A 25,194-nucleotide genomic window follows, 5' to 3' on the forward strand; every position below is an offset into this window, starting at 1 on the left:
TGCTCCTTTTCTCTGAAGCAGCCTCTTCTATGATTTTTTCCCCCAGGAATAAGTTCCTGTACAACATTATATAATCTGTAATTGCAAATGCCAGGTTCTTCCTAAATAGGTGCAGTCCTATAAATTAAAAAGTACCTCTAAATAAAGTTTGTATTTTCGGTTGAACTTCCCATTTTTGAGTCATACATTATAAAAACCTGACCTACTACAGCACATTCTTTCAATTTCTAATCAATGTCCATTCAACCAGAGCACCAACTGCTTCATAAGCTAAATTAGAGTGCCTTCTTAAAGCTGATAATTCTCAGTACAGCCTCCTGAGCATCAAGTGCGAATTTCAAGAGAATCTGTCCCTGGACAGATTCAGCGTTATCAGCCTGAATCCAGACAGCTTTTGCTTCCCTTTGACTGTTACTACCCTGTACTTTCCCATCTCTTTCATTTGGGATGCCTTTGTGAATCCGCAAAATCATGTTCAGAACACTAGTGGAAGAAAGAGCATAGGAGCCAGAATGCATGTTTTCCTTATGAAAGTGCTTCAGCCTCTACAAATCTCTCTTCCTTGTTCAATTCTCACTGAGAACCTCATCTATGTCGTGTTTGCCTGCAGTCAGAAACTCTTAAATGATAAACTTGGAAATGTGTTTTCCTTACACTGTCACATCAGGTGCTAACAGTGTTTTGTTTTGTTTTGTTTTTTAAATCAGATCCACTCTCTAAAATGAATGTCTTAAATCTAAGTCCATTCTGTGGCATTAGTTGTTCGATTTCTAACACCGGTCAACTGCATTCTTGGCGCCACAGACTCTTTTGGATTGAAGATATGTCTCTGGACAGGTGAATTGTTTTATTAGATATTTTTATGGTAAGCAAGTTATCTTGTTTCAATGTACTTTTGTTTATATTTGTGTATATCATTCTTTACTTAATTAACATCTCTTGGCTACCTACTGTGCCCAAAATAGTATGCTAAGTGCCAGGAGTCTTTAGACAACACAATAATGGTTACAGGCAGCATGGTATGAAACAGAAAGAACACTAGAGTTGGCATCAGAAACCATGGGTTTGAATTTTGGCTTTGCCATTTAGTTGCAGTCAGACCTTGGCCAAATTCAATTATCTCAGCTTTAGTTTCCATACTTGATCTGAAATAGGGCCGTTAATAGATTTTTTCATTTACTTCACAGGAATTAAATAATGCCAAATTGCTTAATAAGTGATTAGTGAAAATTATAACTATAAAAATTGTCTGTGTTTTCTATCTTTAATGAACTTCTATTTTAATGGTAGAAAATAAAAATATATTTACAAATATAAGGCAAGGTCCAGTGTTCATAAGAGAGAAAGACAGGAAAAAAGGCTGTGGGAATTTTCCTGGGAACTAAATGAGGTCTAGTTGGAGGAACAAAAGAAGTCTTTACGGAAGATGAGTCTCAGCTGGGACCTGACGGGTGCTAGAATTTCAGTCTGTGGAATCTGGAGTGATCGCTCCTGGCACTGTGATTGAAATGAGCCAGAAAACGGAATTAGCAAAAAGCTTCTGCAGTACTGAGTGATTCAGTTGGGCTAGGACTTTGTGTACGTAAAGCAAAGTAATGAGATGTAAGTCTAGAAAGGGGAGTGGTAGCTAGAGAAGAGCAGGCCCGGAGTCAGATGTCAAGAGCCCACACTCCATCCTGTAGGCATCAGGGACACACTGAATTTTGGAAATCACCGGTACTTTCCCACGGATAACTTTCAGCAAAGATCCAATAAGTTTTAGACATGACGTTATAAAACTCTCCAACATAAATAATTGTTTTGATGGAAGTAACAGTTCTGCCAATACATCTACCTTACATCCTAAACTGAACATTTCACATCTCAGTCTAAAGTGGAAAAGTTAAAAGGATAAAGAAAAAAACCTCATAGACACAACACTAGGGTGATTTCCAGAGGGAAAATGGAGTGGGTGAGGGGAGGTAGGAGAGGGTATGGGGCGATAAATGGTGATGGAAGGAGACTTGATTTAGGGTGGGGAACACACAATGCAATACATAGTGGATGTATTACAGAATTGTACACCTGAAACCTATATGATGTTATTGACCAATGTCACCCCCAATAAATTCAATAAAATTAATTAATTAATTATCTGCATTTGAGTTACCTCACTGATTTTGAGACTCCTAGACTTCTCCTTAAATAGTAGAGGACACCATAGAAGTCTCTCTCTCTTTTTTTTTTTTTTTAAAAAAAAAGCAATGTTAATCTGAATGGGAAATTCTAGTATCTACTCGTAAAAGCGTATACTAATTGTGGGCCCAGAAAGAGGAATCCTTCAACTTCAGGTATATTAAAATCTGGTGGGCATTCTGTTAAACTTCCATCTAGTGAGTAATAGCATGGAAAATAGAAAATGCCCAGGACTGCAAAAAGTAGTCAGGGAAGTGAGAAATAATCCTTAAAGTGCCAGGACGGTGAGTCCAAGGTAGAAGAGCGAACTAGGAGAGTGAATGTTGTCAATAATATCGACATCTACAGAAAGGTCCAAAGTACAAGGGCTGTGACATGCTCTTTTCTCTGCCTATTAGACAGTCTCAGGAAACCTCTGACCAGGCAGTTTTAGCAGTATGATGAGTGAGGCAGCTAAACTGTGAGAGGAAGGGAGGAGAGTGAAGCAGAGACGGTAACTGTTGGACCACTGGTTTTTGAAATTAGATGAGCAGGACAATGGTGAGGAGTGGGGGGTGGAAAATGGAAGACATAGGGGGGAAAGACCAATAGCAAAGGAGAGAAGAGGAGTTAAGACGAGGGGAATAACTAATGTTACAGAGCTGGAAGGATGCAAATGGAATTGGATCACTGACATGATGTAGAGGACTTAGATCCCATAAGAAGAAACAGCAGAGGACTGGAAATAGGAGGCATTTTTTAATACGACGAGGGAAGTCCTTCTTAGCGAGATCAAGATTCACAATGAGATGAAGGGGGAGCAGCTCCTGGGACCTGAGACGTGTATGCAGGGGGATACGTAATTCCCAGGGCCCAGTGCAATGTGTGGCCTCTGTTCAAAGAGCACATTGCTGCCAGCATATAAAACTTTCAGTTTTCTTTAATGGTGTCTCTCTTTCATCCTGTTATGTTGTTTTTTTATTTGCTATCCTAGGCATGGGGATGCTTGGGGAAGAGCAGATACTCACAGGTGCTGAGCAGTCCCACCTTGCAACTCAAAACATGTGTGCCTGAGCACCACATAGTACCCTGGCTGGAGGCAGGAAAGTCAGTCCTTCATTCCCACTAGCTCACACCCCTACTTACAATCGATGCACAAACCCCAAGGGTCCTCTGTGCTCAGACTTATTTGGCATTGAATGAGAGCTGGGTGGGAGGCTCATCCCTGCAAAGTCACTCTCCAGATGGCCAGTGATGCCGCCACCCTGGAGTGGGGCCAGCTCCTGCTATAACCTGCCAAGATGCAGCAGGTACTGTTTTCCAAACCCCAACCTTCCCTCAACCAGTGCCCAGGACCCACAAAAGGGTGTGGGCAGGAGAGAGCAAATGGGGTCAATGGGTACAGGTGGGAGGAGGATGCTGGGCAGCCTGGAAGAACCATCCCAGAGGGGAAGCAAAGGTGGTAGGAAGTAGAAACATATATAAGCTGAATCTCCAAGTCCTTGATTCATGCCCTATTCCACCTGACTTCACTTACAAAACACAAATGCTACCATAAAAGTATTAAATATTTTAAGATGGTGAACATAGAGCATTAAACCATAAGCACAAGGCCCTTCTGACCTAGGGTCCTTTGCCATTGTACTGGCCTCATACCCATGAAGCTGCCTCTGACCGTGTGTTGTGTGCGTGTGCATGTGTAGTGAGTGTGTCATAAAAAAGCTTGGACTAGTCACTGTGGAATTCAATAGGGACTTGACATGAGCTGCACGGGCTGTGAGACTTCCTTCAGGGAAGCTATCCTTGGTTGGTATCTCCGAAGGTAAAGTGGAGTGAGTGGACGGCAGGGCCGCATTATGATTCTGATGGGCATAGGCATGTGGGCCTTTCTCCATAAAAGAATAAAGTGATTGTACTGATAAAAACATATATGACTGTATAAATAATTATATATTAAAAATACTTTCTTCAACCTAAAAGGTTAAAATATAAGGCACTTCTGTGGGCCTCTGAAAGTATTGTGGGTCCTAGGCGCTGTACCTAATGGATAAGTCGTCTTTGTGGGTAGCAGGCGTCATGCAGACCTGGCACAGTAGATGTGGGATAGGATTGGGGGAGAGGATTCGGAGACCAATCACTGGTCACTGCGTGATGTCCTGGCTGGGTGGACAGAGGTAGGGAAGTCTCGCGGGAATGAGGAATGTTAGGTGAGGGTATAAAGGCACAGTGAAAGGAGAGGCAAGCACTTAAGAGGACTGCAGCAATTAAAAAGTGGAAATTTGGGGTAATATTGGAAAATAGTCTAAGTTTTATGGTGCTGAAAATTCAAAAAACAAACGGGTTCAATGCTTTGGTGCAGATGAAGGCCAGACATGGGCCACGTAACTGTTTTATTTTTGTGTTCTATTTTAATTATTTGCTTTTAAAGATATATAATACATAAAGTCATTGATAATTAATTCCATAGGTAATAAATTCTTGGGGAAAATAGCTTTTTTGATGATTCTTAAATTTTATGAAGGAAGGATCCTTAAATTAGATTCTCCTAGTTTCAGTTTATTTGTGCTTTCCAAAAGAAATGAGAAAGGGAATATTGTTTTGTTCTAGTTGGGGCTTTTAAATGTAAACAGTCCACCAATTTTTGTAAATAGCAACTTTAGGGTTTGAATTTCAGCACATTTATACTTAATTTACAAATGCTAATATTACTGAGATCAGTTTAAGCAATATAACATCAGATTACACATGAGCTATTTTATAATAACAGAAGTCACATTTAACTGCAGGTTAAGTGACTACATGAAAAGGGAACACAATTATTTTAATGGATTTCTAATTGAAAACTTAAATCCTGGAGAGTGTAGAGGTGCGCTTTAAATTAAATTGATATTTCTCGGAAGTTTGGTTAAAGGAAAAGCCTTCTTTCTTGTTTTTTGGTCAGCAAAGGGAAATATTTTTAAAAGATATTCTATTTTTAATAAGATGTTTTATGATAAATGGTACCTATTTTTGTAAACATCAGGCAAGGAAAAGTACAGAGAAAGAGCAGGAGAATATAATTTAATAATGGGCAAAAATATACATAGTTATTTTTCCAGAAAAAGAAGTACAACTGAAACATAAAATGTTTATTCTCAAAAGTAATAATGTGCCAATTAAAGAAAGGCACTAATTTTACCAAATAAATAAATTAGCAAGATATTACATATTTTCACTGTTTTATTTATTTTTTATATTTTAAAATAACTTCCTCTGAGAAAAATGCATAGTTATTGTTTTTTTCTTTCAAATGTTTTATAATATAATTATGTTACATAAATAAAAAAGGACATATGGGGAGGAGACAAAGAAATAGGAGGAAGACATAAAAGAATTAAACAAGGAGCATTCTTCAGTTGGAAGTGTTTGATCAGAGTCTGGACAGCCATGTATTAAAAAGGTTGAAGATGGGACTCCGACAGTGGGTAGGAGTTTGGGGTAGTTTATCTTCCGTGGTCCTTTCAAATTCCACAATTAAGTAAATCAGTTCTTTCTAGCATGTTCATAAAAATTTTTACTAGAAAAGAAATCAAGGTGACAATAGAAGTGACACACAATTTAATTATCTTCACAAAAATATAAAGGAAACTCAGGATTTTGTAATAGACGTGAAGAGCAACTCCAAGCATCCTACAGAAATGACAGTGCTGCCGAGTTCCCTCCCAGTAGCTTGAACAAATGTCCATGGCGAGGTTCTGTTTCCTCTGACTTGAGTGAAATGCCTCCCCCAATCGCTGTGGCTAGGGACATGGAATTCTCAGGTTGCCTTAGCTCCCCACCTGTAGTTTGGTAGTGGCAAAGGGCAATAATAGTCCTCCCTCTACCCCAGTCCACAGGAGAAGAATGCATAATCAGGAAAAAGAGCAGAAGGGAAAAGTTCTGCACAGATAAAATCATTACTACAACCCTCCAAAATCACATCAATTCATTATTATGACTGTCTCTGTCAAACTCTTATGCATGGTACAAATGATGAGGGGCCTGGATGGTTTAAAAGAGCCAGTTTGTTTTAGTCAATTTGACCACCGTTAGACTGGGATGTGGAGAGGAAGTGAGCTAAAAGGAGGTAGTGTTAATCAGAGATATTGAAAAAGGAGAAAGACTGGTTTTTGAGGTTCTAAGTCTTAATTCCCAGTTCCTGGATCCTCCTCCTGTTCCCCCAGCTGTCCAAGGCCCCGTATCAACTTCCCTGATACGGGAAAGCCCCATGCCTAGCTCCTCTGCTGGCTGCTGGCTGTCTGTCTCTCCTCTCTCAACTCCATAAGAAATTTTTCTCTTTTCCTGAATCTGATAAGTAAGGATATGGCTAATCAGAACAATCTACCCTGAGATGAAAATGCTAGACTCATATTCACTTTTTCGGGTTTTCCTATTGACTCATACAATCAATGGGAAAGAGGATGTTTGGGCATGAAGGTTTCCTATCTATCTATCACATCTCATCTATCTACTATCTATCTATCTATCTATCTATCCATCCATCCATCTATCTGTCCATCTATCTATCTATCTATCCATCCATCTATTATATCTCTATCTAACAGAATCCCAGTTTGTATCCTGTCCTGTCTCCCAACACCTGGGGAAACATCTACCTTTCAAGTAGTGAGCTCTAGAGTATCCAGAGCTTCAGTTGTCCTCTGCCACCCTTCAGTTGAGACCCTTAGAATTATGTATTCAAGGGTCTTCAGAAGTATCCTTGAATAATTTCTAGATCAAATTATTTAACTCAACCAAGTGGGAAGTCAGCCAGACAACCATTATTTATTACTAGCCTCCAATTTCCTGTGTTCGTCCGCCCATCTCCTCTGGCTCCGCTTCTCCCACTCCAGATGGGTCTCCACTCACTACTCATTTAGGAAACACTGAGCACCACCTAAATGTTAAGCCCAGAAGGAAAAAGAGGAATCAGAAACAGCCACTGTCCCAAAGATTAAAATCTCTCAGAAGAGCATATCATTTATTCTCTCAGGGAGTTTGGTTAAAGGTTTCTGTTTTGCTAATCCAGTGTCCAGAGTGAATGTCATATTCACCCCTGGAAATGATTCTCAGCTCTCAGCCCACAGAAGGTTCCTTCCTTAAAAGCTGGAAAAAAAAATCAATGTATTTAGGCCATGGGTTGAAATGGGTGTAGAAAAAATTAGCTAAGCAAAACCAACTATAGGGATTTCGGCTCAGGCTAGTTTTACAGAATTACCCACCTTCTTTTGCCATTGGTGCCTAATCCTATGAAATACAAAAATAAAATATAATATGATGGATCCATGAATGCATGACCTTGGCAGCTCTGTAAAGAAAGAAGAAAAATATATTATTTAGGATTTAGAAAAAAATCTGCACTTTAGCAGAAAGACTGACAGCTGTCAGAAGGGATGGGGGAGGGGATACTGGATGAAAGACAGTGAAGGGATTAGCCAAAGAACATATGTCCATGCCCATAGATACAGACAACAGTGTGGGGATGGCCAGAGGGAAGGTGGATGGAGGTGGGCAAAGGGGGTGGGGAAGTGGGGACAATTATAATAGTGTCAGTAAAAATAAAAGAAAAATATTCTAACCAAAAATGATTTTGCATATCAGTAACTAATGTCAAATTGATGTTTGTGGAAGCTCTGTATATTAAGCATATGTAGTACTCTGCAATTTTGAGTAAGCTGTGCTTTGTTTTCATTGTTTGCTGCCCCTTCACACAGAGAGAGTATGAGGACAACATTATCCCGGAGTGTTATCACACTGGTCCTCAGGTATGTGATGGGGTCATGTTATGGATGAGGCAGCAATATAATAGATCCACGAAAGCACGACCTTGGCAGCTCTGTTTTCAATAAAGAAGAAAGAATAGACTATTCGTGGTTTAGAAAAATTTTAAAGAAGTAGACATCCCCAAAGGCTAACTTGCTATTCACATTCTGTACTTTAGCAGAAAGACCTTATAATTTCAATATCTTCCAGACCTTTTCAGGCCCCATTTTATTTGATTTTCAGCAGCATTGATAGTATATTCACCCTGTTTTAAAAAGACATTTTTTCTCAGGCACCTAAATTCTACACTGTCCTGCCCCTTTCCACTCCTTTCCACCTTCTCTCAACTCCTCCTTCTCAGTCTCTTGCTGAATTATCTTTCTCTGCAAATTCAGATACCCACTACTCATTCATTATTTTTTCAAACTTCCAACTAATATTGTGCATATCCTATGGGCCAGCCACTGTCTTTAAGGTATTGGAAACACAGTGATGAGTAAAACTCATACCATCTCAGTCCTCAAGAAGCTAACAATAGAACAAAGATTTGAATTGGGTATTTGTGTTCTCTCTGTTCTTTAAAATCATAGTAAGGCACACTAGCATGACATCTTTTCTTTCTTCTCTTTTGAGGTAACACACGGGATCAAATTGTCAAATCAGGCTCAGGCAGATAAGACACTAGTATGTTTTACTATTAATGTTAAGCTACAAGCAATTAGTAAGTAGAGGTAAAACAGGGAGGAGACAAGAACAGCCTCCGTGGCTTCTAGGATCCTTCCACTCTGCAGTGGACATGCTCTCTCTAACCCAGAGTAACAGACAATTGTGTGTGTGATTTCTATTTTGTATGCTATCAAACTCTAGGCAGAGTCTTGGATTTTACCCTACTTTTATGCTAACAAAGTAACCTGTTACTGTTTCATGGATGCTGACAGAAGACATGAGACTCTTGGGTCAGAAACAAAGGCTTTATTACTCATGGCAAAAGCATGAGCCAGAGCTTCATCTGTTTGTGTCAACTTCCCATGCTCCCCAAATCCCACAGCAGAAACACAAAGGGCTCATCTGGATGCCTGTGTATGCAGTTGGTCACACTGTACAAGGGAAATGCTGAACTTGGGGGAACCACCACTTTTATAGTTAGTGGAAACAAGCCTGCTCTTTTTCTCAGGGAAGATGTTATTAGCTCATCTTTCTGTGCAAACACAGGCCTGAAAAATGGCTTGGATAAAGAGTGATCAGGGCCCTCGGCATTCTTGGCATACCTAACAAAAATGTGTGGGGATGCTCAGGGCCCATGGGGGATTGTTTTCCAAACATATACCTTCTCTTGGAATGCACTGGTGTGATTTGAAATTCTCAAATTATTGAGAAATTTTCTCTTACATCTTTAAGTCAACCCTCTTTATTTGCCTCTTGCCATCAGACTTTAAACTGCTGCAAGTCTCATCCACCTTAAAAACATCCTCTCCCTTTACTATACTCTCCTACCCAAATACAACCCCCTCTCCTTAATAGTAAAACAATGCAATATATGTGTTAACTCTCTGCATTCCTTCTGTCTCCCATGTCTCCTTCAATCCAACCCACTGCGATCCAGGGTCAATTTAAGCAAAGAGTTTAGAGCAGTGCGTGGTACTAGTAAGTGTTCAATAATCATTAAGTGAATCGTTATTCTTAGCACTTTTATCATCATCAGTGTCATTGGTGAGATTATTTTTGTAAATCCCATGTTAAATCTTGTTGCTAAATTCTAGTTCCTACTTCACATCCCTGTGCTAATCACTTTTTTCTTCTTGAAGCAACCCCTCTCTCAGCTTCTATAATGCCAGACTCTCTTGCTTTTCCTCCTACTTCTCTGCATTGCCTTCTTGCCCAGCTTCGTGTGCCCTACCTGAGTCTGGCTTGAATGTGGGTATTTCTCAGTGTTCTTTATTAGACTCCTCCTTTATCTACGTGCTTTTACTTGGGAAACCACCCACTCTGTGGCTGGTATTACTATCTACATAGAGATGCCCTATACTCTGTACCTCATTTATTTCCTTCTTTAGCTGATATTTATAGAGCATCTTCTATCTGCCAAACTCTAGGATTACTATTCTGAGCCAAAACCAACAGGGTTCTGCTCTCATGGAACTTAGTCAATAATGGAGAATACAGATGTCCAAGAAATAATTACACATGCAAGTCTACAGCTATAGGTGAGCTAGTTACTCCAAAGGAAAAGAAGTTAGTCCTAAAAGAGTATAACACATAAATTTGACCTAGACTGAAGGAGAAATACAGGCCTCCCTGAGGTCATGGTGCTTGAGTGGACTTCTGCACGAAGCATAGATACTCACTAGGTAAAGGAAGGGAACTGGAAATAAAAGGGAGTGAAGAGCCTTCAGGGAACTTAAAGAAAATCAGTATTTCTAAAACATGGTAGGGGAAAAACAATAGCAAGATAGAATTAGAGAAGGAGGCAACAACGAGACCACAGAGAGGTCTGAAGATCATGTTGATGTTTAGTTTAATTCTATGAGTGATAGGAAGGGATCAAAGGGTGTAAAACAACCGGAGTAAGGGAGTGGTGGTATAACTTTTGTTCTGAAAGCATCACCGTGGTGCAGCATGAAGATACTGGAGGACCCAGTGGTGAATACGGAGGGAGCTCTAGCAGGGTATTGCAGACATTCTTGCAGCTTGGATTTTAGCGGTATCAGTGGAGGAGAGAAGGGTACAGATTTTGTGTTTTAGGAGATAAGGAAAATTTGATATTCGATCAGGTGTGGGTGAAGGAGAGGAAAGTCTCAAGGATGACTCCTAATTTTTAAGCTTGTGCAGGTAGATAAATGGTAGCTGAAAAATCAACCCATGTTTTCCTTCTGATTTTAGTCCACATACTCAGTTTCCTACTAGATATCCCAAACTTCCCACCACATTTGTCTGTCAAATCATTTATATCCAAAACGGAACTATTTTTCTAGAATCAGATACTCCCCCTCCTGTGCTCTCTCAGTGACTCCCACAACCCTCAACAGAATCCCTCCAGGCGGTCAACCTCAAGTCTTTCTTTTTTATCCTATCCAGTTAATAACCAAGTTATACTGATTTTACCTTTTTAACATCTTTTATATCGGCCCACATCTCTATTTACACTGCTACAAGCTTCCTCATCAACTTTCATCTGGATTTTGGCTTCTCTGCCATGAGCTTCCCACTTCTGTAACCTGCCCTTTGCCTTGCTGCTGCCCATTGGCCACGAAGTAAAACCATGTCTCCTTAGTGTGGCAGCCCCAGCCACATCTCTAGAATTTTCTAAGTGATTTCCACGTCCACTTTCTAGGAGAGTATGCATATACTCTCCTATCTTTAGCACAAGCCTTTTGAGCTTTGTTTCCAGTCCTGTTACTCATTTAAAAATACACATCACAGTTCTGTTTGCCTCTTTATGAGCTAGGCGGTTTTTGCCGAGAAAGGGCACCTTCATTACTGGGTGAATGCCTTGGCTAGAAAACTGGTAACATTTTTGTAAATTTCTTACAACAGCAGAATGTAGTAACAATGGTAGCTGCAGAGTAACCAACATGCGCTTGCTTCTTTTGCACTAACTGAGCATCAAGCTACCAGAGGTTGTAGCTGCCAAGAAAGGAACAAAAGGAAAAATCAGAGGCCGAGGTTTGGCGGAAAAGCTGGGGAAGGCCCACGCGCAGGGAGACTGTGAGGCACCCATTCAGGAGGCACCTTCATCCTCTCTGGCAGTATCAGATGTGTCACACCCTGTCACAGGCAGTTCGATAAACCCTTAATATTTACAATTAAAAAAACCCAAATTGTGACATATCTCCAATTTTGTTGGAATCTTGATAGAATATAATTACTCCAATGAATGCTCTCAGAAGAACTAAATGACTTTTCCTGACCCTTGATTAAATATAGATCAAGCCATTTTACTGATTAGAGGGCAATAGATACATTTGAAAAGTGTATGCTGAGTTTGAGCTGCACTTGATGGCTTCCTCCTGCACGCTGGCTTTACATTACGTATGTATCAGCTAGGATGATTTCACTTATAAAGTAAAGAATCATGCAACTCAGAGTGTGGAAACAATGAAAGAAGGTTGTTGGATCACTTTACTGAGAAGCCCAGAGGTAAGGAGGACTTCAGGCACCATTTAATCAGGGCTCCACCTCCTGTTCTCTGTCAGTCTCCAGTTTTGTCCTGTCTGTTGTCTTTATCTTTAGTGTAGCCTCACTCATGGAGCAAAAGGGCTTCTGCAAAATGTCTCACACCCACAATTATAATTCCCAGAGCAAGAGGGCCTCTGTGTCCCAGGATTCCCGACCTTTTTGTTGAACTTCATACTTACTGGATCACATCTGCACTAATTCATTCATTCTTGGAAAATCCTTAGGCTGTTGAAGAGGTTTCCTGGTCCAGTCGGTGTGGCACATGGAGGTGAGATTATACCAAGCAGAGTCTACCTCCGACTCAGGAGCGGAATGGTGTGCCCCAACCCCACCGCATGCAGTCATAAACTGATGACTTTTCTGAAAGGAAAGAGAGAAAATTAACTCCCCAAAGGAAAACCTTGGAGTTGTCTAGTCTGTGTGAAGAAGATGAGTGAACCCCAAGCAGGCAACCAGTGTGTAGTCACTACAGATCAGTTCACATGTGTTCATTAGCAAACTTAGGAATTATTTCGTGTCCTAGATATTAGAGCTAAAGTATTTAAAGCTACTTGTAAATGGTCAAAAACAAACATCAAGAATTTACTGCAAGAGTAAAAAGGGGTAAGTGCAGTAAGAGCCCAATTCTAAGAAATCCCATTGATGAATACAGGTGGATGAGATGACTGAATGCCGCAGGTAACTCTCAAACCACACACTCATTTATTCACTCATAGAACATTTACGGACTATGGACTCCATGCCAACGAATGCTTAATACAACAGGACCTTTGACCTTAAGCAGTTCATTCAATCAGGCACTACAACATCACAAGCAAAACGTCAGCAGTTTTGATGTGCTTTCACTGTGATATTGTAATGTTATAGTGGAACACAGTGAAAATAAAACCACATGGAAGATCTCACGGAATCGCTAGCATGCTCTTCAATATTTCCTTCAAACCTAACACTTCTACAATGCAATCTCCAACATAGAGCAACCCGGGAACACTTATTCTCAATCAACAGGTTTCTGAAAACAGGATGTTAAAAGGCAAATAGCAGGATAATTTATCTTACTCTGGCTGCTCAGTCTAATAAAAATAATATAAAACTATTCTTGTTTAGAAACAAAAGTGGATCATTGTCTGAGGGAGATTTTATGTGCAAAATGCATTTGATAATAAAGGGAATTATCAAATGGAATTCTTTTATACTATTATATTCTGTGACCATCTGGGGGGATAGTTTTGGAGATAAGTACAGCAGAAATATTTAGAGAAAGGACAGTAAAAAGGAAAAATAGCAGACATGGTTGATTTTCTTCAATATTCTTTTAGAGTATAAAAATCATGAAATCCTTGGTCCATATCACAGTGATGATGCTGAAAAAATTTTAATCACTTTATCATTATTCCCAGCAGTGCCCTAAAGCTCCAGTTCTAAGGGCAGGGCTTTCTGTCAGCAGCTAACATAAAGGTGGAACGCTGAGAGTTTATGGAGAAATAGTTTCTTCCCATGGAGTACACTTGATAATAACATTTTAATGTAATATTGACATTTCTGGTTTTTAACTCTGTTGGGCACCATCTTGATAGAAAAGAAAATCACTCGTGACAGCTTCAGTGTGAGTGTCTAATACCACGGCAATTTCACCTGGCTTTATCCTATAGCAGAGGCATTCTATCGGAGAGCTGACGTGTCCTTCATGTTTTACAGAAGCAAGTCGTTTCCAATAACGGGCAGGCTAAAATTGTATTCACTTATTAACTATTTTTGAGTGAATATTGTAGTTCCTTTTCAGAGGGTTTTGGTAAATAATGAATATATATTTATTATATATACATAGTATTTTGTTTGGAGTATTGATTATCCATTTGGACTGGTCTACTCTGGGCAAACAATTGAGAAGTTGGGCCCAATCGTGACATTTGTGATCCATGTGACATTAATGGTTGAGCAAAGTGTTATGCACACTCTCGCTACCCAGAGTGCAGACCGTAGCCCAGTAGCCGGAACCACATTCATCCAGTTAGAAACACAGAATCTCGGCTCCCTGCCCCAGGTCTACAGAATATGCACATGCATTTTAACAAGATCTTTAGGTGATTAAAACATTAACCATGTCAGGGGAATCTCCACTCTGGCTACACATTAGCATCACTTAGAGTGTTTTAGAAGTGATTCTCAGGCCTTACCCCAAACCAATGAAATCAAAGTCTTTAAGGGCAGGGCAAAGGTGTTTTACCCAGTATCATGTTCACCACGATTTGCACACAGGTTTGAGAACTACGGTTTACACCATGGCCAAACTGTCAATACAGTCAATGTGTTCTGAAAGGGCAAAAAAGGAAAAAGGAAGTCAAACCAATTACTTTGTGTTTGGTACCACTCTACAAATGATTGATTTTTTTAAGTGTTAATATGTTTACTTAACTACTGTGTAAACATAGCCTATTATGTCTCAACCTGCCTAGAAGTGTATTGTATTTTAAATCAAGACCAGGAGCACTTTGCTTCCAAATTAATTAAAAGTAGATTTTAGATGTGTTTTTCAACTTTATTTCCTTTTGCCAACCTTATTTTCTAAACTGACAGGTCGAACTGCTGAAGGTGAGGCACTGCACCCTCAGGTTCCCCCCCTTCTCCTCGCACTCAGTTCTCAGTTTTTAACCTCAAGCATCCCCTTATCATTCTCACCCAAATGATTTTCTCTCCCCTGAGTTCAGATGTTGCAGCGGTTTCTGTCACGCACTCTCCCCTTACATTTTTGCATTGTTAGCTCCTCTATTTAGTGGAATGAAATTACATGGTTTTTTTTTAATTTCTACATATACGCTCAAATATTAGCTATCTAGCCCAAATGCTCATATAAGAATAGGAAAGGGAAAAAAGCATAGCATAGTGCTTATGGTAATTGCTATTATCCCATTTTATAGATAAGACTGAGTTCAGAAAGGCAAGGTGACAGGCTAGTAAGTTTCAACACTAAGATATTTTTTCTCAGGACTGTCTGACTCTACTTTGAGAGAAACTTTGGTTTGCTTCCATTGCCGTGTGTACATTTCCAGTGTAGTGCTGTAATTACAGTTCTGGGACAGACTAAGAATAGGAACATACTAAAACACACTGAAAGAAGATCCTTCTTAAAAGTAGCGTCCACTCCTATGAGTTCCTTTTTTATACTAACTGGGTTTCTTTTGTCAGAAAATTATTGAAGCTTGATGGGTCAGAGCAAGGGAAAGTCACCATATATTACCTTTTATAAAATTGCTTTTCATTACAAAAGTAATATCTGAATATTTTCTTGTAAAAAAATGGAACATTACAAATATGGATAAAAACTCTTGTCCACCACTCCCACCCCCACATCCAGCACTTTAGGCAGATTCTGTATCTTTGTTCCTCCTCAGATACAATCATTTACATCTGTATATATCCTTCAAGACATTCTGAATGTATTTACATACATATATATGATACAGTATGATAATTTTTGGCATTAATATGTCAAATCCAAATAAAACTACCAAGGGTACTATGTTATCATCCAAAACATAGTACCCTTGGTAGTTTTATTTGTATGTCTAATAGGAAAGACCTAGGAAAGATATCTAATTCAGCGGCTGACAGAATTAGGATTCAAAGTGGTATCTCAACCCTGTGGAATAATGCCCTAAAACTAGAAAGATAAAAATTTAGGTAGCATACATATCAAGCCCTGCATGAAGTGCAAGTAAGAAATGGAGAATTCTGATTTGACGTTAGTTTATATGAAAAAGACTTAGAGGTTTGTTTATCGCAGACCCAAAATTTAATAAAACTTCTAATGCTTTGTAAAGTCCATAGTTCTTATCTCTCAAATAGCATTCTTTTAAATATATCTGAAAGTGCTCCAGAATATACCATTTTAGAAGGGAAATACTAGATTGAGCAAACTGTGTTCAGTATGGTAGACTAGTAATTTTAAAATGTGGGACTTATTTTATGAGTTAGTATATTCTCTATATATTTCTTCATAAAAAAGCAATGCCAAGTAAAAGGAAATTATTTTGCCTTCCTCAGGTTAAACACGCTCGTGCTTGTCACAGCGCAAAGCCGTTGTAACAGATCGCACTGTGTCAGCCTGAAAGTTACTGTAATAAGGCATTGCCATAGTATCCTCTCCATGTGGCTGTCTTCTCAATTAAGGACCTTGCCCTGCGGAATTAATCTCACTCAATGTAAAGCTAATTGTCTATTACAAGAACATATTTTAGTGAAAAACATTCACACTCAACATTCTTTGCCTGAATGTCTGGGATCGGGTCATGGGAAGTCAGGGACTCTCTCTGCATGAAGCACACGCTCTCCCACGCCAGTGTTGACCTCTCTGCCTGATTTTTACTTTGACATGTGTCAAAGGCATAGATTTTGAAGAAAAAAAATTCTAACAAAATTTAGAAGCTCATAACCCACTGATTACCTGAGAAGCATTACCAGCATTGGTGAATGTCTTTTTGTGTGTGTGATTTCAGGTACATAAGTACTGATTACGTAGGGTACAAGGAAATATGGGATTTTTCTTTCCTAAAAGAATATATTCATTTATGAATCTTGACCTCTTTTTAATTTTTTTCCTAAAGTGAAAGGAACCTCTCACAGAAGCGTGTTAAGTATTTTAAAAAGTGGAACCCTGACTGAAAAGGAATAAGCTCAATCAATGAACCGAAAGTACGGGTGTATTTTTAAGAACGCCAAAAGATGATTTGATTCGACTGTATCAGTCTATTCCCTGATGCCCACCATCGCACATGAGAAGGAGATTCAAGGTCTTGACTTTATTACTGGCTTTCCTCAGCAGTATCAGACCAACAATAGGTGTTTATCTGCTAATGTGCGCTGCTCCAGACTGAGTAGCTCATTGTAATTCTTGCCTCCAGTTTCCCTGCTGCAAGGAACTATCTACATCTCAGATCTGGCTAATTAACCACTATGTGAAGAATAGAAAATTGTGAGGCAGTCTTTATATTCATTGTTGCTGGTTTTTAAAAAGCTCAATAAAGTTTCTATCTACATTTTGTTGTTTACAGTGTGGAGAAAAAATGGATCAAACACGCAAAGATTTGTGGCAACAGAGTCGGTACCTTTGTACAATATAACACATATTGTGAATCAAAGAAATATTGTGCCACTTCTCCGAAGCTGACATTGGAATGACATTGTAATCCTGGCCATCTGTCTTCCTCTTCTAGATATCGATGAATGTGCGGTGGTGAACGGGGGCTGCCAGCAGCGCTGTATTAACACTCTGGGCACCTTCCACTGTGAATGTGATACAGGATACAGACTCCATGCTGATGAACGCACCTGCATAAGTGAGTAAATATTAGGACCAGCTTGAAGCCGTTTTCAGTGAAAAATCAACCTGCTTCTGTAGGGGCAAAAGGGAAAGGTTTTTCTATTGTCAAAATATCCGTAGAAGCTGACAGTTTTCAAGCACAATTCTCTCTCTTAGGATAAAAAAGATTTTGCTATTAAAAAAAATGAAAGACAAAAAAAGATGGGGAAGGAATTATAGGAATTAACATTCACAAGCAAAGTTTGAATCCCCAAGTGGGTGAGGAGTTCCATAGCATATCATCCTGCCATGTGCAGTAAAGTATAAATTGGTTAGTTGTTGCTTCTACACGACGAGGAAAGCACAGAGCCACATTGCAAGGGGGATGTTAGCTGCTGTGTTCACTCATTTCAGACCGGACTCTGAAATGGACTCATGATTATAAAAGCAAAACTTATAATTGATTATATACTAATCATAGTTGCTCAAGAATAGTTAAAAACTACACACATTAAATGAGATTACTATGTATTTATTGTACATCAAAATGTTCTTAGATATTTTTGTGTGGTAGGATTATTATTTTATATCTTCTTTGTATGTTTTTGAATTTTATAAGTTTCTTAAAATGAGTATGTGCTTTTATGCACAGAATTAAAACCAGCAGAATACATGTTTGAAACACTGTGCTTCCCGTATGATTTATTAGGGCTTTGTTTTTGTTTTAGTGGAAATAGTTTACTTAAAAGTGGTTTTTCATTGAATCATGGCCTTCAAATGGCATTGAGATGCACACTGATTTTATCAGCCAGTCTCTTAAAAATATTTATTATATTAAAAGAGTAGCACCTTGAACAGCACAATTTAATTGCTGGCTTAATTTATTTGGGGCTTGTTAACTAGTCCATCTATGTAAAATGGCTAGGATCTTATAAGCATTCTATAATTATGAAATTTGAAATAGAAATAAGCTACCCTGACCTAGTTTCATAACACATACTCCCTCTTTCTTTTGCTGAACACATCTTGTACAAAATGAGAGAAGACCAGGGGACACAGCTAAAGATGTCCTAGACATAGGTCTGATGTTGATAAGTGCAAATGGAGGTCCTGAGAGGAAGAAAAGGACTTTTCCAAAGTGGAGTAAAGCTCCAGATAGAAGTTGTGCCCTGAAATCCAGGGAGCTCAATATTGGAACAATTGTACCTGCAGCAGGTGCAAGCAGTGAGACAGGCACCGTTATGTAATCCAGGTACCCTCTTCTTGCAGGGTTCCGGGGTTAGCGATAGGAATCTCTTTCCCATTCCCATCCCCATGTGTAAGGTCTTCAGCAAGTAACATCCTTAAACTGCCACCATCACTTCTCTCAGTTACAAATATTTAGAAGCAGCAAAATTATCAAGATATGCAATTGTGCTAATTATCAGTAAAGGGTGAGCAGGTGAATTAGTATGTCTGATACAAAAGCATTTTGCAAAGTAGCCAATTTATATAAATGTATAATATCTGGTCTTTGTGATAAGGCAAAATAAATACTCTACTAGCCAAGAAAATTATATTTACAGGTAAAATTAATTTTCTAAACCCTAGCATTATTAGCTATTTCTTAGTAAAATCATTAAGCTCTTTCCTTATTCCTCACCACCACTGAATTTTCCAATTTAAGTTTTAATGACATCAGGTCAAAAGTGGAGTTGGATAAGGATATTATGGTTTATCTTTTCTATTTCTACTCTTTAAATCACAATTCCTATTGTACAAATACATTACAACATGGTAATAGCTTATTAACTGTTCCATACGGCGATCTTCTAATGCAGAATTTCAAGATAGTGTAAAATTAAATTATAGATATGGAGTGAATTAAGATTATGAAAAATGCAATCACTTTAAGGCATTTAACCTATCGAATCATTGAATGTCATTCTACAGAATGGAGTAGACTGCGAACTCAGCACTCACCCTTCGCGGAAATTTTGGTGCCTTTCTCATATGCATATAGTGAAGAATTTTTTGCTTATTTGTTTTGAAAGAAAAGGTTTACTCGGAGAACTGGTTTCATATTGGTCTGTATTTTGGGTTATATTGTAGGACGTGTCAGATATTTTTTCAAACAGAAAATTAAGTTAGCTCCCTTTCCCTCCAGGAGTTTTTCCCTGGCAGGAGATTGAGCATTGTAGTAGGACAGAAATTTCATCTTGACCCATGGTAGAGCCACAGAAGAGAAGATGGAATTATGGGATTCTGTGATTCTACTAGTTTGGTGTACTTCAAAATAATTGCATCCATTTCTTTCTTCCTCCTCTCTCTCTCTCTCTCTCTTTTTTTTGTTCCATTCTGCCCATCGGTCACAGGGCTATGCTGGTGTGACTTTTTGAATCAGTGCCTCCAGTGCCGTTTCTACTTTCTTTTAATCACAGCTACAAGGAAGTGAACTCTCTGCACCCCCAAATACTTACAGGGTTTCAGATTATTTCATTTCAAAGACCGGTCCCCTCTCTAAGGGCTGTGCGTTGTGATGATATATGGCCAGCAGGTACCAGTCAGCCTCTGCCAGAATGATAAAGTTCCACAAAGTGGTTTTAGAGAACGTGTCCATAATAGCTGGATTTGGAAGCCGGAAGTGTGACAGTCCCTGGCCCACTGTCACTTCTGCCAAAAGGCAGCATCAAGAAAGCCAGTCTGAGGGTGTCCCACGTGTGAGGAGGACCACAGCAAGTGAAACCCACTGCACCTAGCTGGCGGCAGGGCACAGACACAGCATGGGCAATGGGGGACTTCTTGCCAGATTTTCTTTGCTATTGGTGGTCTCCATGAACACAGATGTTGTCAAACAATTCATATACTTTTAAATTGCCCTTAATTGGAAACCAACAGCTTCAAAATTGGAAACTAGATTTTAGCAATCACCAGAAAGACAGAGATGTTTATGTTCTTATTAGCCCAACATTAAATCTTGTCCATGTGGACCAGGGACAGCGGCACAGTGGAATCCAAGTTGGCATGTAGCCTTCAGTTTAAGCTCTTAAATCACTTAATTTCCCTACACTCCAGATGCCTCATGTAGAAATTGTAGAAATTGGGAAAATGCCCTTAAAGTTATTGCATCTCTGAAGTATAATAATTTTATTGTTTGCACAATTATTAATTTTTTATAAATCACCTGCTAACCTGTAATTTTTAAACAACCATGGATTTTGGGTAATAATTATTTTAAAAAGAACTTAGAATTTAGAAAGTCCAAGCATAAAACAGTGTGAGAGTTTTATATCCAGTTTAATAAAAAGGAATATGTAACTTCAATATTTTTATTGGAAAGAAGTATACTGTTGTGCTTTTGTAAAAAATATTGTTTTCGATGTTAAAGGACCATATCTGGGAGAAGTCCAAGGAGAATAATCTAGTCCAACATCTCTCCTTAGAGATAAGAAGTCTGAGAGCTAAGGACCTCAAGTAACTTTTACTTTGAAAGAGAAAAGTAGTTTTCAGGAAAACCTGGTTAATTTCAATCCTGATCAAATGTTTTAAAATAATTTCTGATAAGTATCTTAAAAAGACTAAGAAAAATCATAAAGTTACTGTGAAATGATATTCTTACATTCTATTTTGGATATAGCCCTGAGGGTTAAAACAACATATTTTAATCATTATAATTATCAGCTTGTAAACACAAATTCACCACTTTTCTTCTACATTTCTATTACATGTTCCCACCATCGTGACTGCTCTCCATTTTCCCAGTAAGCTACGCTTTCTCCAGTTTTACAGTTTACCCTTAATATAGATGATCTCTCACCCCCAAGTCTGTCTGACAAAACTCTACTCACCATGGTCCATACTGAATATCAGTTGGCCTCGTAAGCCTTCTCTGGTTACCCTAGCCAAAGGCATTCCATTCTCATTCTCTCTCCCTCTCTCATCTCCCTCTCTCACAATACCATATAATTTTATGTTGCCTTAATGATACATATAATATACAGTTTTATATGTATGCAATTGGACTTCAGACCAAATGAAAGACACTCATGGCCTCCTAATTATCAGCTTCATGTGGAGTGTTTTCCATACCTTTCCTGATGGTCTTTGACAGGGGTAACCACTCATTTTATATTTCTTCCTCCTGTCTTCCTGACGGCACAAGTTCCACCTTTAACCGCTGCCTCTCTGTACCAGGGTCGGTCTGACTTTCACTCATCTTCTGTCCTTGTTAGGGACTACATTGTGTGCCGCCCTTCCCTGCCCCTGTCCCCCGCTAAGACCCGATGTAATATTTGTATGGGGGGCTTTTAGGAGATAATCAGGTTTAAATGAGCTCTTGCGGGTGGAGCCCTCATACTAGATTAGAGCCACGTAAGGAGAGACACTGGAGAGCTGGCTTTCTCCACCACGCGAGGGCGCAGTGAGAAGGTGACGACTGAAGTTAGGAAGAGATCTCTTACCAGAATCCAAACGTGGATGAAATCTTGATCTTGGAATATCCAACCTCCAAAACTGTGAGAAAATAAATTTCTGTCGACTAAGCCTCCCAGTCTATTTGGGGGGGGGGGGGCGGGCGGTGAGGTGGTAAATGTAATTTTTCATATATTATACCCACCATCAGTAGGTTGTGGAGACAGACTTCTCTCAAACAGCTTTAAAGAGAGTTATAGCTTTTATTCAACAAGCACTAATACAACTTTTTTAAATTTGTATGTCTTTGCTCTTTTTTTTTTACTTTTTAAACTCTTTATTTTGAAATATTATGGGTTCACAGGAAATTACAAAGGTAGTACAGATAAGTCCTTTGTAGTCTTCACCCAGTTTCCCTCAGTGGTGTTATTTTAATACAATTTTGCCAGCTTCAGGATATGATTTATGTTCCATTGACTTCACATATTTAGACTGTATCCTGCTATTAGTTTTGACATATATATATACCTGTGAAACTATCGTCAAAATTAAAATAATAAACACACCCATTACCCCCAAAACATTCTTTCTGCCTTTTTTAAAAATATATTTTATTGATTATGCTATTACAATTTTCCCATTTTTTTCCTCCCCTTCATTCCTCTCTGCCCTGTACCCCCCCCCCACCAGCATTCCAACTTATTTGATGTCCATGGACGGTACATATAAGTTCTTTGGCTTCTGCATTTTCTATACTTCTTAACCTGCTTCTACCTATCATTTATGCTTCTTATTCCCTGTACCTTTCCCCCCATTCTCCCCACCTCCACCTCCCTGCTGATAACCCTCCATGTGATCTCCATTTCTGTGGTTCTGCTCCTGTCCTGGTTATTTGCTTCCAGTTTATTTTTTTACAGCAGCGAATATACTCATCTGTTCTCTTTTATTCACCCCTTCTAGAGTCTGTCTCCATTTTGCCTTTGCCCTTTTAGAAATAAGTCAATACATATGAAATATTTAACAAGTATTAGTTTTTAGCTGTTATTATAACAGAATATACAAAGGTACATATGCAGATAGGTTTGCTTATTTTGAATTATTCAAACTTGTTACAGTATTTCTAGCTTTTGAACCTTTGCCACTATTCTCTATTACAAAATATGTTATCCTTTGATGGCTTTGAATTGGTGATTTTTCTCATTGTGGAGAGGTAGACTTCAGTAGATATTATTAAATACAAATAATGATAATGTAGAATATACTCTTTCTATTGCCAGTGGATATTGTTTAATAGCCAGAAGCTAGATACCAAAATAATTTATGTTACTCCAATTTTTTATTTAGCTGTGTAATTTGCATTTTAACTATCTTGTTAGATTTTAGATATAATTTGATATACTTCACAAAACCTTTCTTAAATTGCCATTTTTTAATAACAACCTTATGAAACATGCTCAGCTCAAATCTCCATTCATAATCATGTCCTTCCCCTGATGTATTTGTTGGCATCAGCCTTCCCAGAGGGATGAAATAATTAAACGATCGAAAGTTTCAGTGCTTGCATCGTTCCGTTACCTCTCTTTCATGCCTTTCTCACATAATTTTATTAACATCTGCACTCACAAATAAACAAATGAAATCACTGATGTCTGTACAGAGAGACCTCAAATAAACAACATTTTAATTATTTCAGCCTATGATACAGAAATTCCTCATTCACAGTTGCAGGGTCTGTTTTTGTTCAATGGCCTCTATTGACTCACAAATGAAGAGGGAGGGGTGGGGGAAATGGTTACCTGGAACCGACAACTAAGGATTTTTCTGTGTGATTAAATGTTCACCATAGTAGAGTCACAGGTCATATTTCAATTCCAAATAAGCAAAAGTTAGGCAGCAAGAAGAAGATAGAACTGCAACCCAGAAACTTGGTTAAATAAAGATATTCTTAGTAAAGCTTTGAGCTTGCATAAATATTCTTATATAAGACTTTTATGATGAGTTTCACATTTTAAGAAAATGCTAAACTTAGAAAAACATTGAGAAAAACCACGAGATGAAATGGTCTTCACACAATGGATTCTTTTGTTTTTGATCTCAGTGTTCTGATCAGTGATGTCTAAGTTTTATTTGATAAAAGGAACAGAAGAGTCTTTCTGGGGAATGCAAAGAGATTGCCCTCAAATTGGAGATGAAAGAGGTTAAAGACTTCCATTGTAACTGCCTTTCAATTAGTTGCATTATTTATGAAGACAAATTAGAAACAGAATTCAATTCAGATGACAGCTGATGTCTTGAATAGGGCTACATCAGGTTAAAAAAATTGTTTAGTCTGTCAAGCTGATGGCATCTCTCCGTCATTATCTGATTCATCACCCTCGCAATATTAATCACTTTTCTGTGACAGATGAAAAACTTCATTCCCAGGAGTTAAATTTAAGAAATACTTCCCTTCTACCCTCCTCATCTCCAATCTGTGGTCTTGCAAAAAACAGATTTCTCAAGCTTTTATCCAGAATGTTGATTATTAACCCAATTCAAAAACTTTTTCAACTACTTGGATTTTTAAGAATATATTTAGAAAGCTTCCTTTTTTCTGCAGTTTTTCTACAGTTTGCAGACGTGAGAAGGTAGGACTGGTAGTTGTCTGAATTCTACTGCACCATAGAAAATTTGTGAGATCTGGGCCCAGTTTTAGCCTCTCTGAACTTCAGAGCCCTTCCAAGGACTCGGGAATGACAAGAATTTTCCTTGAACTGAGCAATATGATGAATTCTCCCTTCTGTATCCGAAGTTAAAACAAAATAAAATGACGAAACATTGGACTTACCAGTCTCTCTTTCTTCTCTTCTTTAACTCTATGTGCAAAGTATCTTTACGTGTTTTCCTTCAGAATAATCTTTAGGATTTTTCCTAGTTTCATTTGTGAAATATTTTTAAAAGTAAGATTTTTTACAGTGCATTGTATCAAATAATAAAACCTAATATTAATTAATAAATAATTTTAATGTTGTCTAAATAATACAGAATACTTACTGTGTAGGATAAATTTAAATATGAAGAGATTAAAATGATATCTGACACATAATAAAGGCTCAATACATGGTGGCTTGAATCAATAATTTATAATTATTATAGGTCTATTCTTACATTATTTTCCCACAATTAGAATACCCATTCAGTGCACAGAGATACAGAGAATGGGAGATTCTGAATTGTTGCAGCTAGAAGTACAAGACTTGAGCTTTAAATTACTAATTTATGAAAATATAGCATGGGGTTTAAGATTGCGAGGAAAGTAATGCAAATCTGAGAACAGCATGTCTTGGGTCATTAATTAACAACATTAACTTTATCATGGTTATTCCATAAACAACCTGGGTGACTGAGTTAGTCAC

At 38.4% G+C, this 25,194-nt stretch overlaps 1 protein-coding gene across 1 annotated transcript in view; it reads left to right on the forward strand.

Moving 5' to 3' along the window:
- LOC112309221 (EGF-like and EMI domain-containing protein 1) overlaps positions 1 to 25,194 on the forward strand; it is a 195,070-nt gene that overhangs the window by 32,611 nt on the left and 137,265 nt on the right. The window contains 1 exon segment of the mRNA XM_053919362.1: positions 17,325 to 17,447. Coding sequence (XP_053775337.1) covers positions 17,325 to 17,447 — 123 coding nt within the window.

Source organism: Desmodus rotundus, chromosome 2, assembly GCF_022682495.2.
Source record: "Desmodus rotundus isolate HL8 chromosome 2, HLdesRot8A.1, whole genome shotgun sequence".
Taxonomy (NCBI): domain Eukaryota; kingdom Metazoa; phylum Chordata; class Mammalia; order Chiroptera; family Phyllostomidae; genus Desmodus; species Desmodus rotundus.